General features: G+C 41.7%; 1 protein-coding gene across 6 annotated transcripts in view; it reads right to left on the bottom strand.

Annotated features, from left to right (window-relative positions):
- Positions 1-14,724, bottom strand: part of ACACA (acetyl-CoA carboxylase alpha) — a 342,596-nt gene that overhangs the window by 21,684 nt on the left and 306,188 nt on the right. For all 6 annotated transcript variants that reach the window (XM_030923246.1, XM_030923247.1, XM_030923245.1 and 3 more), the window contains 2 exons: positions 8,568-8,745; positions 6,985-7,097 (listed from right to left, as the gene is read on the bottom strand). In XM_030923246.1, the coding sequence (XP_030779106.1) occupies positions 6,985-7,097; positions 8,568-8,745 (291 nt within the window). The remainder of the gene's footprint in view (positions 1-6,984; positions 7,098-8,567; positions 8,746-14,724) is intronic.

Below are 14,724 nucleotides of genomic sequence, written 5' to 3'. Positions count from 1 at the left end.
CAAAGCTTGGAATAAAAATCAGACTCGTAGACTAAAAATTCTCGCTCAGCCAAAGGCTCTAGGTGACCTTGCAGAAATCTTTTTCCTTTTCTGAGTTGCGTTCCTCATTTATGTAACAACAATCCCAGTCTGGCAAATAGGGAAAATGTTTTATGAAAGAATGTGATATTAAAGGGTTTTAAAAAACATTCTCAACTTTCAAAAAAGCTATACTTGGTGGCAGGTGCCTGTAATCTCAGCTACTTGGGAGGCTGAGGCAGGAGAATCGCTTGAACCTGGGAGGCAGAGGTTGCAGTGAGCCAAGATCGCACCACTGCACTCCAGCCCAGGCGACAGTGTGAGGCTCCATCTCAAAAAACAAAATGAAAACAAAAACAAACAGTTATACTAAGAAGTCTATGTAAATTTAAATCCAATTTTAACGTTGATGGGCCCTTCTTTCTTTACTTAAGAAAGCAATTTGCGCTGGGTGTGGTGGCTCACGCCTGTAAACCCAACACTTCAGGAAGCCAGGCAGGCAGATCACCTGAAGTCGGGACTTCAAGACCAGCATGACCAACATGAAGGAACCACGTCTCTGCTAAAAATACAAAATTAGCCGGGCGTGGTGGTGCATGCCTGTAATCCCAGCTCCTCAGGAGGCTGAGGCAGGAGAACCACTTGAACCCGGGAGGCAGAGGTTGTGGTGAGCCGTGATTGTGCCGCTGTGCTCCAGCCTGGGCAACAAGAGCAAAACTCTGTCTGAAAAGAAAGAGAGAAAGAAAGGAAGGAAGGGAGGAAGGGAGGAAGGGAGGAAGGAAAAAGAGAGAAAGAGAGAAAGAAAAAAAGAAAGAAAGAGAGAGAGAGAAAAAAGAAAGAAAGAAAGAAAAAGAAAGAAAGAAAGAAAAAGAAAGAAAGAAAAAGAAAGAAAGAAAGAAAGAAAGAAAGAAAGAAAGAAAGAAAGAAAGAAAGAAAGAAAGAAAGAAAGAAAGAAAGAAAGAAAGAAAGGGAAAGGAAAGAAAGGAAGGAAAGAAAGAAAGAAAAGGAAGGGAGGGAGGGAAACAAACTTGCTTTGATTGGTTCAATACTTCTGATGCTAGAGATAAGAACCAGACCACCCTCCCCAGAGAGCTCCTGAATATCTCAGATATTAAAACATACTCCCATCCCTCAACCTTGAGACTGGAAAATCAGCATAAAAAAGACTGGAATCTTATTAAGATTCAGAAGTACAAACACAAGTAGTTGTTTAAAAGATCTATGTAATCACATTTTCTATGTTGAAAGAAATTTTTCTATAAAGATACTAAGATAGGGTAAAAAAAAAAAATCCTGCAAAACTATTTCTATATCCATAACAGGTGTGCCTTTCTTTACACAAAAGCATTCTTGAAAAACTGCGTATATCAGGTCCTGTTTTAAATGCCTTAAGGGAGCTATTTTATGAGGAACCCTGCAGTGAATCCTTTGGTAAGGCAAATAATCCTTTTGTAATGGGAATAATTTCTCCCAATGTATCTAGCTTTTTTTAAAATCCCATTTTCATATATCTGCTTTTCTTCAAAGGGGGCCATACCTCTCTAAATACACCCACATTTGCATATTGATTTTAACAGCAATCCTCTCAGGGGATGTTTAACCCTAAAGTTCCTTGCAACAGTGTTAGTGCTCTACTGTTCATATTTTAAAAAATCATTATATTAATAGAAAACCCAGAGATTTCCAAACAGGAATAAAAAAAAAAAATACTGCTCCCCGATCAGCCCTGTCCCTGTGTTTCCAGGCAGACATATCCATATAAAAAAGGTCAGGAAACAGCATATAATTCTCTGAATTTTTCTGCTAGAAATATGCCTCTGCAGTCTTCATTATTTTCCTTCCCCAATTTGCTCTCCCTATGTCTGGCAGGTCAGGATACAGGGATCTGGTCATTTGGGACCAAGATACATTCTGATGACAGCTTTCTCTTGGGGAATCCCTTTAACTAAATGCCTGCCAGGTCCCTCTGGCCAAACAGAATTGTGAATCACTGCTTCCTTAGGGGAGGCAAGGCCAGGTGCTTTTATAAATACAATGAGATTAAAGGATCAAACTAAAATGACCCCTTTCTCTTCTCAGAAAATGTTGTCACTATTGCACTAAACTTCAAGTCAAATAGCTTCTGAATCAGTGTGAGGGGTAGGTTTTCAGCTACTGCTAACAGGAGAGGAGGCAAGATCCCATATCTACCTTCGTGATAGAAAGCCTCGTGTTATTTCTCATCAGCCTCCTTACTGCAAAGGACACAGTGGCCGTAGTGTCAGTGAGGACGCTCCAAGTTCAACAGGTGAGAGGTGAAAGGCCACTCACTAAGGCATGCGTATCAGAACTTCTTTCTTTCCTAGTCTTTTTTTTTTTTTTTGAGACGGAGTCTCGCTCTGTCGCCCGGGCTGGAGGGCAGTGGCCGGATCTCAGCTCACTGCAAGCTCCGCTTCCCGGGTTTACGCCATTCTTCTGCCTCAGCCTCCCGAGTAGCTGGGACTACAGGCACCCGCCACCTCGCCTGGCTAGTTTTTTTATTTTTTAGTAGAGACGGGGTTTCACCGTGTTAGCCAGGATGGTCTCAATCTCCTGACCTCGTGATCCGCCCGTCTCGGCCTCCCAAAGTGCTGGGATTACAGGCTTGAGCCATCGCGCCTGGCTCTTTCCTAGTCTTAACTTTCCAGGCAAAGACATACTTTCTGCCTCAATCAACTCTGTCTCTTTTCAGCTTTCAGCCTCCTGAAGATAGACACAAGAGTTGGAAAAACACAACTCAGATACTCTGATCACCTCTGCCAGAAAAGCAGCTTAACCCTTAAGTCCCCTTAGCCCAGGGAACAGTCCTTTTCCTGTCATTCTGGCTGCTAAAGAGAAGGCTTGGGAGGAAGGCATTCCTGAAGATTTTTACAGACGGGAGTTTATCCTCACCCTCACCACAATGCTCCATATCTGCACCTGGGGCAACCTTGACCCTGAAGGCATGGTGGGTGTGGGCAGGCCTAGAAGGACTAGGCAAGGGCCAGCAGCAGTGCTCAGTCCGTGCTGCTGCTCCCTGTGGCAGGCAGGCAGACTGTGGCAAGCAGGCAGGGCATGTTCTGTGTGGGCGGCGGTGCTGTGTAGCTGGCTGCCAGCTGCCTGGGAACAGGGCCACGACCAAGAACAAGTTCCCCTAAGTGGCTCCTTTGCCCAGGTGCTCTTCGTATTGAGAGAGAGGGACAGTGGGGAACTTACAATTGCTTCACACTTGGGCTGGACAGTTCTCTCTCCATCTAAATTGATTTCTCTCTGAACACAAAAGGAGGGGAAGGATCCAGGAGAGGACCTCAGGTCACAGCACTCAAGAGGCCAGGCTAGCAAGGCCATCCCGCTCCACAGCCACTCTCCCTGCTCCTGGCCTTGTGAGGCAGTAGAAGGATATCAGAGAGACAAAAAGGCCTGGGAGGGCTGCGGCTCCATTTCCAGAGAAGAAATTTAATTTCCTTAAGGCAACCAAATGGTAGGAAGTAATTCTTGAAATGACTATACCAAGCCCTGGTTGTGAATCAGGGTCAGAACAGATTCAGCCATGCAAGACTGCAGCATGGGCTTTGTTCACTTTTCTTTCTGAGGTAATTCTTCCCTTTACTTCTATTAGGAATCAGTGTAGGTACTATTTACATATTTTCTGTTATAATCACAGACCTGCAAACTAGTAATTCACCATCTTTCCACCCAAACTAACCATGTAAGATGACAAAAGGCCATTAAAAAAAATGAAAGTTCTAGAAGAGATGAAGTTAGCTGCTCCAAGTTAAATATTACTCATTCTTAGAAAATAAATAGTAATTATGATTTTTTTTTTGACAGGGTTTTGTTCTTCTTGCCTAGGCTGGAGTGCAATGGTGCAATCTCGGCTCACTGCAACCTCCACCTCCCGGGTTCAAGTGATTCTCCTGCCTCAGCCTCCTGAGTAGCTGGGACTACAGACATGCACCACCATGCTCGGCTAATTTTGTATTTTTAGTAGAGATGGGGTTTCTCCATGTTGGTCAGGCTGGTCTCGAACTCCCAACCTCAGGTGATCTGCCCGCCTTGTCCTCCCAAAGTGCTGGGATTACAGGCGTGTGCCACCGCGCCTGGAATAATTATGTTTTTGAACACAGTCGATCAGTTGTGCGCTGCTTTGTCTGAGTGATCTGTGAGTGAGCTCCCCAGTAAAGAGGCAGATTTGGGGAGAGAACGGGAACACAAGATAACATCCACTCCTACAGGCTTTCTCCTAAATCAGATTTTCTCTGTGGAATTGGCTTTAGATTACAATGGGAAAGAATTCTTGTTTAATTTATTTTAGGCTCAGTATTCAGCTGAGGAAAAATCTGAAGAAATGCTGAGAAATGGAGAACACAGGGAATGAGAATTCCATTCTGGGCTCTGGTGTACTTTTATTTATTTTGTATGTTAGATTATTCACTTTTTTGGCCTCAATTTCCCAATCTGAAAAAAGAGACAATTTTCACCTACTTTGTGAAAAAGAATTTTGGTAGTTTCGTTCTAGGCATTGCTAAAAGAGCTAGAATCATTATGAACCCCAAGGAACCAGGTTCATAATATGTCCCGTTATATCCAGGCTGACCCGTTTTGTTGCAGAGACAGCTGCCCGTGTCGGATATCCCTGAGAGACAGGACTATACTTCTGTTTCTTTCCTATTTCCACATGTGGGACTGAGCCACAGAGAATGCTGGATACCAAACATGGCCATCTGCTTTTTCTAATGATTAAGACGGAAAGATAATGATGCAACGAAGTTAATGCGTACTCATCTGCTCCTCATATTAGCGAGGCAGAGGTGTGAACTCCACTTTATGGTTGGAAAAAACTGATGTTCGGAGAAGTTAAATAATTTACAAGACTCGCAGTTAGTTATTCTTCTTCCAAGTCCACTGCTCATGTCCCCAAGCTGCCCTAGGACAGAGCCTGCTTCACATTTAGCAGACTAAGGGTCCTTCTTCAAGTGCCATCTTGGTCAAGGTTAAATAAATATGGTTTTCTCCAATGCAGATAGGAAATTGATAATGAGATGATTTGTAACAAATGATTAAATGGCTATCACTTGGGAGTCTCCTCCCTCTCCATGTGCTTCAAAAGTTAAAAGGTGCTGGCTGAAGGTGGGAGCGACATCACTTTCCCTGAAGAGAAAGAAGCTTCATCCCCACACCCCTAACCATCCAGTCCTTCTGCAAACGGAGAGAGGATCCCTCTCCCTACCACCCAGTTACTCTGAAGGGATAACAGCCATTGGGGGGTTAAAAAGAGGCAGTGAACCCCTAGTTAATGAGTAGGAATTCAGCAGGCAGTGTAAGATAAATGGAGGTCTCTCTGCTTCTGCTAGAGTCAGCATGAACTGCGGCCCTGCGGCTTGTTTGTGGCAAATGGAGTGCGCGAAATATCAAAGGGCAGTGATCCAGAAGAAGACCGACTTTGACAAATTTTAAATTGGCCAGAAAGAAAACCAGCAAAAAGAAAAAAAAAAAAAAAAAAAGAAGAGAGAAAAGAAAAGAAAAAAAAGGAAAAGAAAAAGGAAGAAAAAAAGGAAAAAAAGAAAAAGGAAAATGATGCAATTTGCTGTGCCCTGCAATTGCAGCATTGCTGCCTTTGTATGGAATTAGTGGTAAACACAATCGAGGGATGCTGGCAGCAATTATGAGCCATCTAAGTGAGATGCTTATCAGTGGCTGAAGCTTTTAGAGCTCTTTCTATGTACAGTTGTAAGTAACTTGCTGTTGAGCTGCAGTTACTTTAATTAAAGTGTATGGGGTTGGTCAGAAGTAATTATCCTGTTTGGAAAAGAAAGAGAAAAAAACCACCTCAACAATTCTGGGTGGCAATAGATTTTAGAAACAACTCTCATTTCTTGTATGTGTGCATTCCCCATGAAAGGATCAGACTGTGGTGAGTTAGACTTATTGGCGGCTGTTCCCCAGTGGCAAACAATGGGACACAAACGGTTTATTGTAACCCAAGTCACCGTGTTTGGCAGGCAACCTAGCTCAGGGCTCCAAACACCTGAATGTACAGTCTCCACAGTGTAGGCAAACGGGATTTTTCTGTCTCTGGATGGTGGGGATATACAGTCCCCCCAAATGATAATTAAATTATCATTTGGAACATAAATGAGCTAGCATGTCTTCTCCATTCACTGAGTTTCACTACGTTTTAAAGGCAATCTCTGTTCCTTTAGAAAAAAAACAAAAACAAGACAAACCAACCGACAAAAGAACCTCGAGCAATTATCTTTACTAACATAGCAAGCGGCTCAATGGGAGACCTGGGCAGAAAATCAGTGTTTTAAAAGAATCTGAAACTCATTTAGACTCTGGACTCAACACAGGACTCCCATGGTTTAGTCCTATGTTCAAATCGCAAGTGGCTTCCAAAAGCTCTGAAAACAAATGAGCAAGAGAGTAATGGCTGGAAGCATTAAGCACGCCTGCTCTCAGGGCTATTCTGGCTGCAGTTACTATTTGGAAGCACACAGTGCGCAATCTTTACTTCTATTTCTCTAGCTCAGGATGACCCCGGACACCGCCTGGGTAAAGACTCCTGCTTTTCTATCCTATCTCTCAGAAATGAAGTGAGCTGTCCAAAGAAACAAGTAGAAACAGGACATATTTAGATCTAGCATATTCTCTGTCTGGTGAGGCCTGCCCCCAGCAGCAACTCTAGCTACTCATTCTCTACAAGGACATCTTAGAAAGACGGGCTTTCTGCACTCTAAGGAAATATCAGGGAAAAAAATCAGGTGACTTTTGCTTTTTTAGGGCTCACTTTCCCTATTATACACACTATTTCATTCTACCAGGGTTTTTACCATATAGAGGACAGTAAATAAAGATTATCATGAATTGGATCAAATGCTTCAGTGCCTCCTCCCCTGGCCTATGAATGTACTCATTACAAATCAGCTGAATGGCTCATTGATTTGCCAGGAGGACAAGCAGACATACCCAATCGCTCAGCCAAGTGGATGTAGACTGGGTCCACCCGACGCATGGTTTTCACCAGATCCTTTCTGCGGAATTTGATTTCTACTGTCCCTTCTGGCTCCAGAACAGATCCCCTGAATCAGAAAGAAAGAAAACAAAAAAGAAATAGAGGTACTTTAAAGGAAGGAGACAACAGAATGAGGCCAGTTACAATTTGTGGACCAAGAAATAGCTTCATTATGGTTTTGCCCACCTATGGTTAACAGACATCTCCCCAGGGAGAATAGTAGGCACCAGAGAAGTGTCTAAGTGAGGTCTGAGAAAGGCCTGGCAAAAAGCATTTAAAGTAATTCTCATTACCACACCAGTCAACTTCCATTTCAAAGGGAGAAGAATACAGATTCCACCACCTACAGCTGGTAAGAGTAACAGGAATCACATTATTTTCCATGGGGAAAAAAAAATGCTGTAGGCACAGTGACAGGGGAATCACCTCCATCACGTAGGATGTACAGTGATGAAGGGCAATGCTTCATCAATACTATCTGTCTGTCTATCTATCTATCTATCTATCTATCTATCTATCTATCTATCTATCTATCTCACCTATACCACAGCTGTCAGTCTGCTTGTAGGACACTGATCAGACACACTAAGCCAGGCCAAGTAGGAGGTAAAATGTTCTGCCCAGTGATATGGAAATGAGCAGAGTCAAAGGTCTCAGGGTTACTTTTAGTGCATACTAATGATGTTCAATCCCCAGAAACTTTGCCCTAAACATCTTTTTAAAAAAAAACGCCACAGCTTTCTAGTTTAAAAAAATATAGCTAATGTTTACTATGTACATGGCACTGTTCTAATCACTTACATATAAATCCTTACAACAATCCTATGCCCAGTCTCCATCTAATATGTAGTAAGGTTCTGTGATTATTCCCATTTTACAGATGAGAAAACTATGGTTTAGGAAGTTATGAGACTGGTCCAAATATAACAAGAGGCAGAACTGGATTTGAAACCAGACAGTCTGATTCCAAAGTCTATAGAGGAATTGTCTCTGATCTGGTATCAGATGAGTTTAGGACTTAAAAAATAATAAACCCCTAAGTACAGAATGTAAATAATAAGCCTCTTAGCCTAGAGGTTTGACAGTGAAACTACTGGACTCTCCTAAGCAGCCTTTGACAAAGAAGGCTGAATTTGGGGGGACAAGAGAGAAGCGAGCGGTCCACTAAAACGACTGGAGGTAGGAATTTGCTAGGAAAATGTCAAAGAAATATGTTTTGAAGTTTACTTAGGAAAGCTGAGAACAGACTGTGAAAGGATGCCAGATTAGATCTGTTTTATTTAAGCAGTTTCAGGTACTGCCTCCCAACAAGCCTGAGGTTCTCCCTTGCAGTTTTTTTGGGTGCTACAAACACCATGGTCTTCAGCTTCCTAAAATGCTAGAGTGAGGACTTGGACTCTAATGGAAGGAAAAAGCTTTGGTTTAGAATCACAGGATGTGGTGCTGTAGTGCCATGGCTACAACATTCTCCAGGAGGAAACCAACAGCTACAGTGTCCCTAAAGCTACAGTGAATGGAAATATGGAAGGCACGCTACCTGCTTTCTCGGTCAGCATACATCTCCATGTGCCGGGGATTGATGGAGGAGTCAATCACTACCCAGGAGCCGCCCCGCAGCTCAGCCTGGGGAGGAATGTAAACCAGCACAGGCTGGGAGCACTCCCTCAAGCCGTCCACAATGTAAGCACCAAACTTCAGCACTTGGTCGTACATATCTACGGAGAATGAGACAAATTAGAAATCATGAAATTTCTCTTCCTCAAAGCAGTACTTTTAAACACGGTTCAGGACCTCTGGCCACGAATAGCCTCCTCATACTATGCCTCCTGTTTGGTCACCCTAAAGACTGAAGTGAGTGTCGACCTGTATCCCATTCAAGACTCCAGAGGATCTTCAAAATCTCAAGACAGCAACAGAGAGATGCATTGTCTTTCACAAGATACAGTGTGTAAGTCTTCCAGATTGCCTTTCCATTTCATATCCTCTCTGAATTTCTGTACTCAGGTTTCACCACATTAATTCACATTTGCTCTACAAATGTTGAGTATTTTTCATGTCAATATGTGCTCTCCCACTACATTAAGTTTTCTAAAGGAAGGAACTATTCTACCTCTTTTCAGTTCTTCTCATGAGGCTTAGCATAGGATGAGCTCTTCAAATGTGCAGCTAATGGAAATTGATCCTTTAAAAATTTTATCTTCAAAAACTATTTTTCATCTTGGTATCCCAATAGCCCTGCCCAGTGCCTGAACATAGTTAGTGCTCAACAAATATCTGCTGAATGAATGAATGCTGAAAAAATTAATTATATGCTCTGGAAATAATATAATGAGAAAGAAAAACAAATTCTTTAACAGTTGCATTTTTATAGGGTATCAATGACAGAAAATTTTAAAAAATATTTAGGAAATACTACACAGCCACATGAGAAGAAGAGACCCAACCAGGGCAACATAGTGAGAACCCATCTCTACAAATAATAAAAAATTAGCTGGGCATGATGGTACATGCCTGCAGTCCCAGTTACTTGGCTGAGGTGGGAGGATCACTTGAGCCTAAGAGGTCGAGGCTGCAGGGAGTGCCATGATCTTGCCACTGCACTTTAGCATGGGTGACAGAACAAGACTCTGTCTCAAAAACAACATAAAACAAAATAAACAAAAAACAAGAGAAGAGCCACCTCTTCATTCTGCTAAAGAGTACGTTTTGTAGACTGGGCATGGTAGCTCACACCTATAATCACAGCTCTTTGGGAGACTGAGGTGGGAGGACCGCTTGAGCCCAGGAGTTCAAGACCAACAGAGAGAGACCCTATCTCTACAAAAAATAAAAAAAAATTAGCAAAACATGGTGGCACATTCCCATAGTCCCCGCAGCAACCCCAGAGGGTGAGGTGGCAGGATCACTTGAGCCTAGGAGGCCGAGACCCGCAGTGAGCTGTGATCATGCTGCTGTACTCCAGCCTGGGTAACAGAGCGAGACCCTGCCTTAAAAAAAAAAAGAGTACATTTTGTAATCCCTCCAAAGCCAGGAGCAGCCTGAAGAAAAGGACCCATGATGTACACATAAAGTGAGTCCCTGGAAAACTGGATCAGTTATTTATTTCCCAACTTTTTACGGACTTCCCATTTCCCAGCTCATTGAAGTCCATTGCTAAAGTTTTAGGTTTATGAGTCCAGATGTTTAATGAGCACTTCAGTGAAGCCACAATGGATCCTTTCTAAATACCAAATAACAGGTTCAACTGAGTTCAAACTTTCTTATCAAGGAGAGGATCTCAATTTGGAATAAATCAATTCTGGGAATCCAAGGCAAAGAAGCATTTTTCAGGAAGTTAAGAGCAAACCAAATAGAAATTGCTTTCATTGTAGTTACTGGCAAATTAAACTGCCACCTTCTCCAAAGTAAAAATGGCTTAATATACAAACCATCAGTGAGCATAGTTCACTGCGAGGCATATGCTCCACTGCCCCAACCTGGTGTGTCTGTGAATACTTCAGAAATTCCAAGTTGCCCCAGAAAACACTCCCAATTCTATGTGGAATGTGTATGATTATATACTCCATGTATATGATCAGAGTGAAGATATTTATTCCTTTGGGAGAAAAGCTAAGACCAAAAAAATTTACTGCTAATTACACAACTGCTGTATGAAGAACAGGGAATAAAGGACTTTAAGCGCTTTACGCTAATTCTGTGGTTATGAAAATAATTGCTCAGTTCAAATTATTTTAACTAAATTAATTCTTTAGTGGATATTTCAAACAGTGCTACATAATAAAATAATTGTGTAATTAGCAGTACATTTTTCAGTGCTGCCAAGAGTACAGTCTCAGAACAAGTAACAGAAAAGAGTGTCCCTCAACGATATCATGCAAAGAGAGGAAATGGAAGGTATAGATAAAAGGAGAAAATAAAGCAATAAAAGACAGCACAAAAAGTCATTCTACCTGAAAAAGAAAAAAAGTTAGAGGTAAGTGAAGACAAAGTTTCCAGCTCTTTTACTCACTTCTTCTTGTTAAAGACTTAGCAATAACAAAATCTATCTCTGTATTATAATTAACAGATTGACATCCCAAAAAGAAGGGGGAGACTTTATTTAAAATGCATTTTCATTCATCTGTTTTAAAAAATACTAGATTTTTGGTATATGCAAACAGTTTTGAATGAAGATGAGTGTGTGTGTGTGATTTTTACTTTTATGAAATGGATGTGGGCTCCTTTTTGTCATTATCATGGCTAGCTTACTGCGTACCAGGGAACATGATTATATATGCACACATATAAATCATTTAATCATCAGAACATCATCTTATTTATATATCCAAGTTGCAGGTGAGTAAACTGAGGCTTAGTTAAATAAGAGTGAGTGGTGGAGATAAGACTCAAATCTAGATCTTGTTGCCCCTAATGTCCACATTCTACTACTTCATTCTTTTTTTTTTTTTTTTTTGAGGTGGGGAGCAGGGTGCCAGGGTCTCGCTGTGTTGCCCAGGCTGGAGTGCAGTGGCACAACCTCAGCTCACTGCAACCTCTGCCTCCTGGGTTCAGACGACCCTCCTCCATCAGCACCCCAAGTAGCTAAGACTACATGTGTGTGCCACCATGCGCATCTAATTTTTATATTTTTTGTAGAGACGGGGTTTCACCATGTTGCCCAGATTGGTCTCGCTGAGCTCAAGCCATCCACCCACCTTGGCCTTCCAAAGTGTTGGGATTACAGGTGTGAGCCACTGTGCCCAGCCTCTACTACTTCATTCTTACTGCTAGGAGAGACAGCATGAGACTGTTGGAAAGTACTCTGCTTTCCAACATCTAATATGATGAGTAAAAAAAAACCAGAAAAAGAGACTTGAATACACGATTGAATATTCCCAACGGTTGCTGGATTTCCTGTGTTCAGAAACGTTCAAAACTATACTGATAACACTACCAGCCTGTGTGAGGCTTGGATCTGACTGCCAAACAAATGTTTTTCGGCCCCAAGACTGTGAGTAGGAAAGGAGCATCGGGGTTTGTTAAAGCTCACATGTTTGGGACTAATATATTGCCTCCATCTAACTTGGAACACCTACAGACCCACAGCCCAACCATCAAAACACCCAAAAAGCAGGCTATTAAAATATCAACAAACACACAAATAAACTCTGTAATCAACATGCTCAGACTAACTGCAGCTGCCCCAAACCACGTATTTTGAAAGGCAGGGTGAAACACTTGGCAACAATCTGACACACAATTGTCTGAAATCCCTTCATATTTAAGAGACAGAGCAAAAGCACAGCCAAGAGCAGCAGGGGAGGGGTGATCCCCCAAGGGTTTAGGTTAGAAATCAGTCTACAGAATTTTAAAGCTATGCATATGCTGTCAATTCTCAGGCCCTGAGAAACGCAACTGGGAATGGAAAATACTGATAGGTTCTTCACTGGAGAGGCGGGAGCTTGGAGTTTTCTAGCATGCTGGGCCAAGCACATCTGCATGAATGGTGATCACACACAACCTTTGCAGTGTGCTCTCAGCACCTAGGCACCAACCCTGCCTAGGGCTTTTATTGTTATAAACATGGATAAACTGTGGCAACCATGTGTATCAAACAAGGGAACAGGGTGGCAGAGTGTTTCCACAGTGTCCCACACTCTTGAAAATGAAACAGATCTTATTGGCTTGGGCAAGATTATCTGTTAGAAACTGAAGGTAAACATTAGCCATACACAAGCTACATATACATAATGTCTCTCCTTAGTTCATTATGATTGGCTGACACTGTATTTCAACATCCAAGTAATCAGAGACTTTAAAATAGACTTTCATTCCAGTTAAAGTTTTCAATAAATTTTTTTTATTGTTATTTATAACCTGTCCTGAAAAAAATAATAAGTATAACATGAAAAGCCAACTGAGAGTGACCCTGTAGCACCAGCAGTGAGGCAGCTTAATATCACTGGGATTTGCATCCTATCAAGCTATTCATGCTGAGGCTGGGACCCTGGTGCTAATTTCTAGTAAATTTCACGCTTGATGTCTCCCTGTTGTGGGTCATTGCCGGTTCGTCTAAATAAACTGCTTCCAAATGGCTCTTCCATCTAAATATTCAGCCAGTTTTTATAATTTAATTTTGCATTATGCTGAATAGCCTTCCGGCCAGATAGAGCTCATTGGAAAAAAAGCACCAATACCATCTTGACATGCTTTTATTTATTTATTTATATTTTTACTGCTCGAATTAGACCTCCTAGGCCGACTAGTAAAGAGTTTTTTTTTTCCCCTCCACTAATGTCAATTTTCAGCATAGCAAGAGCTGTCTCTAATCTTTTCCTACTCATTACACACAATTTTGGAGTCATTTTACCCACAGTGCAGTCAGCTCCTGGCTGTGTGTTTGTGTGCACTGAGGGATGGCATAATTGTTTATTTTCCCTCCCTGCATAATCCCCAGTCAGTACTGAAACCAAAACTGCAAACATCTCCCCAAGGGATGTGAAGAATGACAAGAGGCCCTCAGTTTAGGTCCCTTTACATGAGATAATACGTAGGCAACACCCTGACCTGTATGTAAATATGAAAGTCACTGTTCCTCCCCCCTCCTACCTTCACAGGGATCTCTAGCTTCCCTAAATCTTATTTGTCTTATGCGAGGTGTAAAAGGATGCATCAGCACCAAAATTAAGAAGACAGAACTTGCCCTGGTCTATGTATCAGGCCAAAAACTCATTTCAGACCAAGGGCAGCAGGGAGAAAGGAATGGGTACTTACTGTGTAAGGGGTATAGAGTTTATGTTGAGGATGATGAAAAGTTTTGATAGTTACACAACACTGTGAATGTATTTAATGCCACTGAATTGTACACTTACAAATAATTAAAATGATAAATATTATGTATATTTTACCACAATAAAAGATGAACTCATTTCTGAGCTCTTGAAATTTCTTTTTACAATAACCAAGGACATCCCCAAAGTGGAGGGGAAGTAGGTGGGATAATAACTTTTTCAGGAACCTTGACACTCTGTTATAGGGATATTCTAGTAGATCTAGTTCTGGTCTTAGGCTCTAAAATGAGCCAACTGTGTTACAGGGAGTCAGACAGATACACCTTCCTTTCCCAACTCTGCCATTTTTTAGCTGAATGCGCTTGGGAAATTTACTTAACCTAATTTACATAAAACCTAATTTATGTAAAATGTGGATAACAATATAACCTACCCCTTAGAGGAGCTTGTTGTGATGATTATGTAAGATAATCCATGTAAAATTGTTAGCACAGGTTTCTGGTGAAAAGAGCTCAATGAACCTTAATTGTTGTTGTTCTTATTGTTACAGCGCAGCAGCCAACCTGGGCCTGAGCCAAAATATGTAGCAGAATTGAAGCTTTTCCTAGAATTGCTACATTGGAAACTTTTGAACTCTGAACTTCAGTTAGGATAAAATATCCAGGGTGACACTCCAAAGTAATGTCAGAAAGAGTACATTCTCAACGGGCCCCCCACAAAGAGATAAGTAAGGAGTAATAGCATAGCATTCTCTCCCAGGTCTCGACAAAAATACTAGAGCCAAGGAATGTGGGATCAAGTGAAATCTAATGCTGAATGAACCTCATATATATGAATGAGGGGGTTTCAGGTCCCCCTACCCTTTGTTATACAACTACCATCTTCTTTTGAACATCCTGGTATTTTGTTTATACACTATGGCTT

The sequence above is a fragment of the Rhinopithecus roxellana genome, chromosome 19, assembly GCF_007565055.1.
Source record: "Rhinopithecus roxellana isolate Shanxi Qingling chromosome 19, ASM756505v1, whole genome shotgun sequence".
In the NCBI taxonomy this organism is placed as follows: domain Eukaryota; kingdom Metazoa; phylum Chordata; class Mammalia; order Primates; family Cercopithecidae; genus Rhinopithecus; species Rhinopithecus roxellana.
This window is presented reverse-complemented; position numbering and strand designations above follow the sequence as displayed.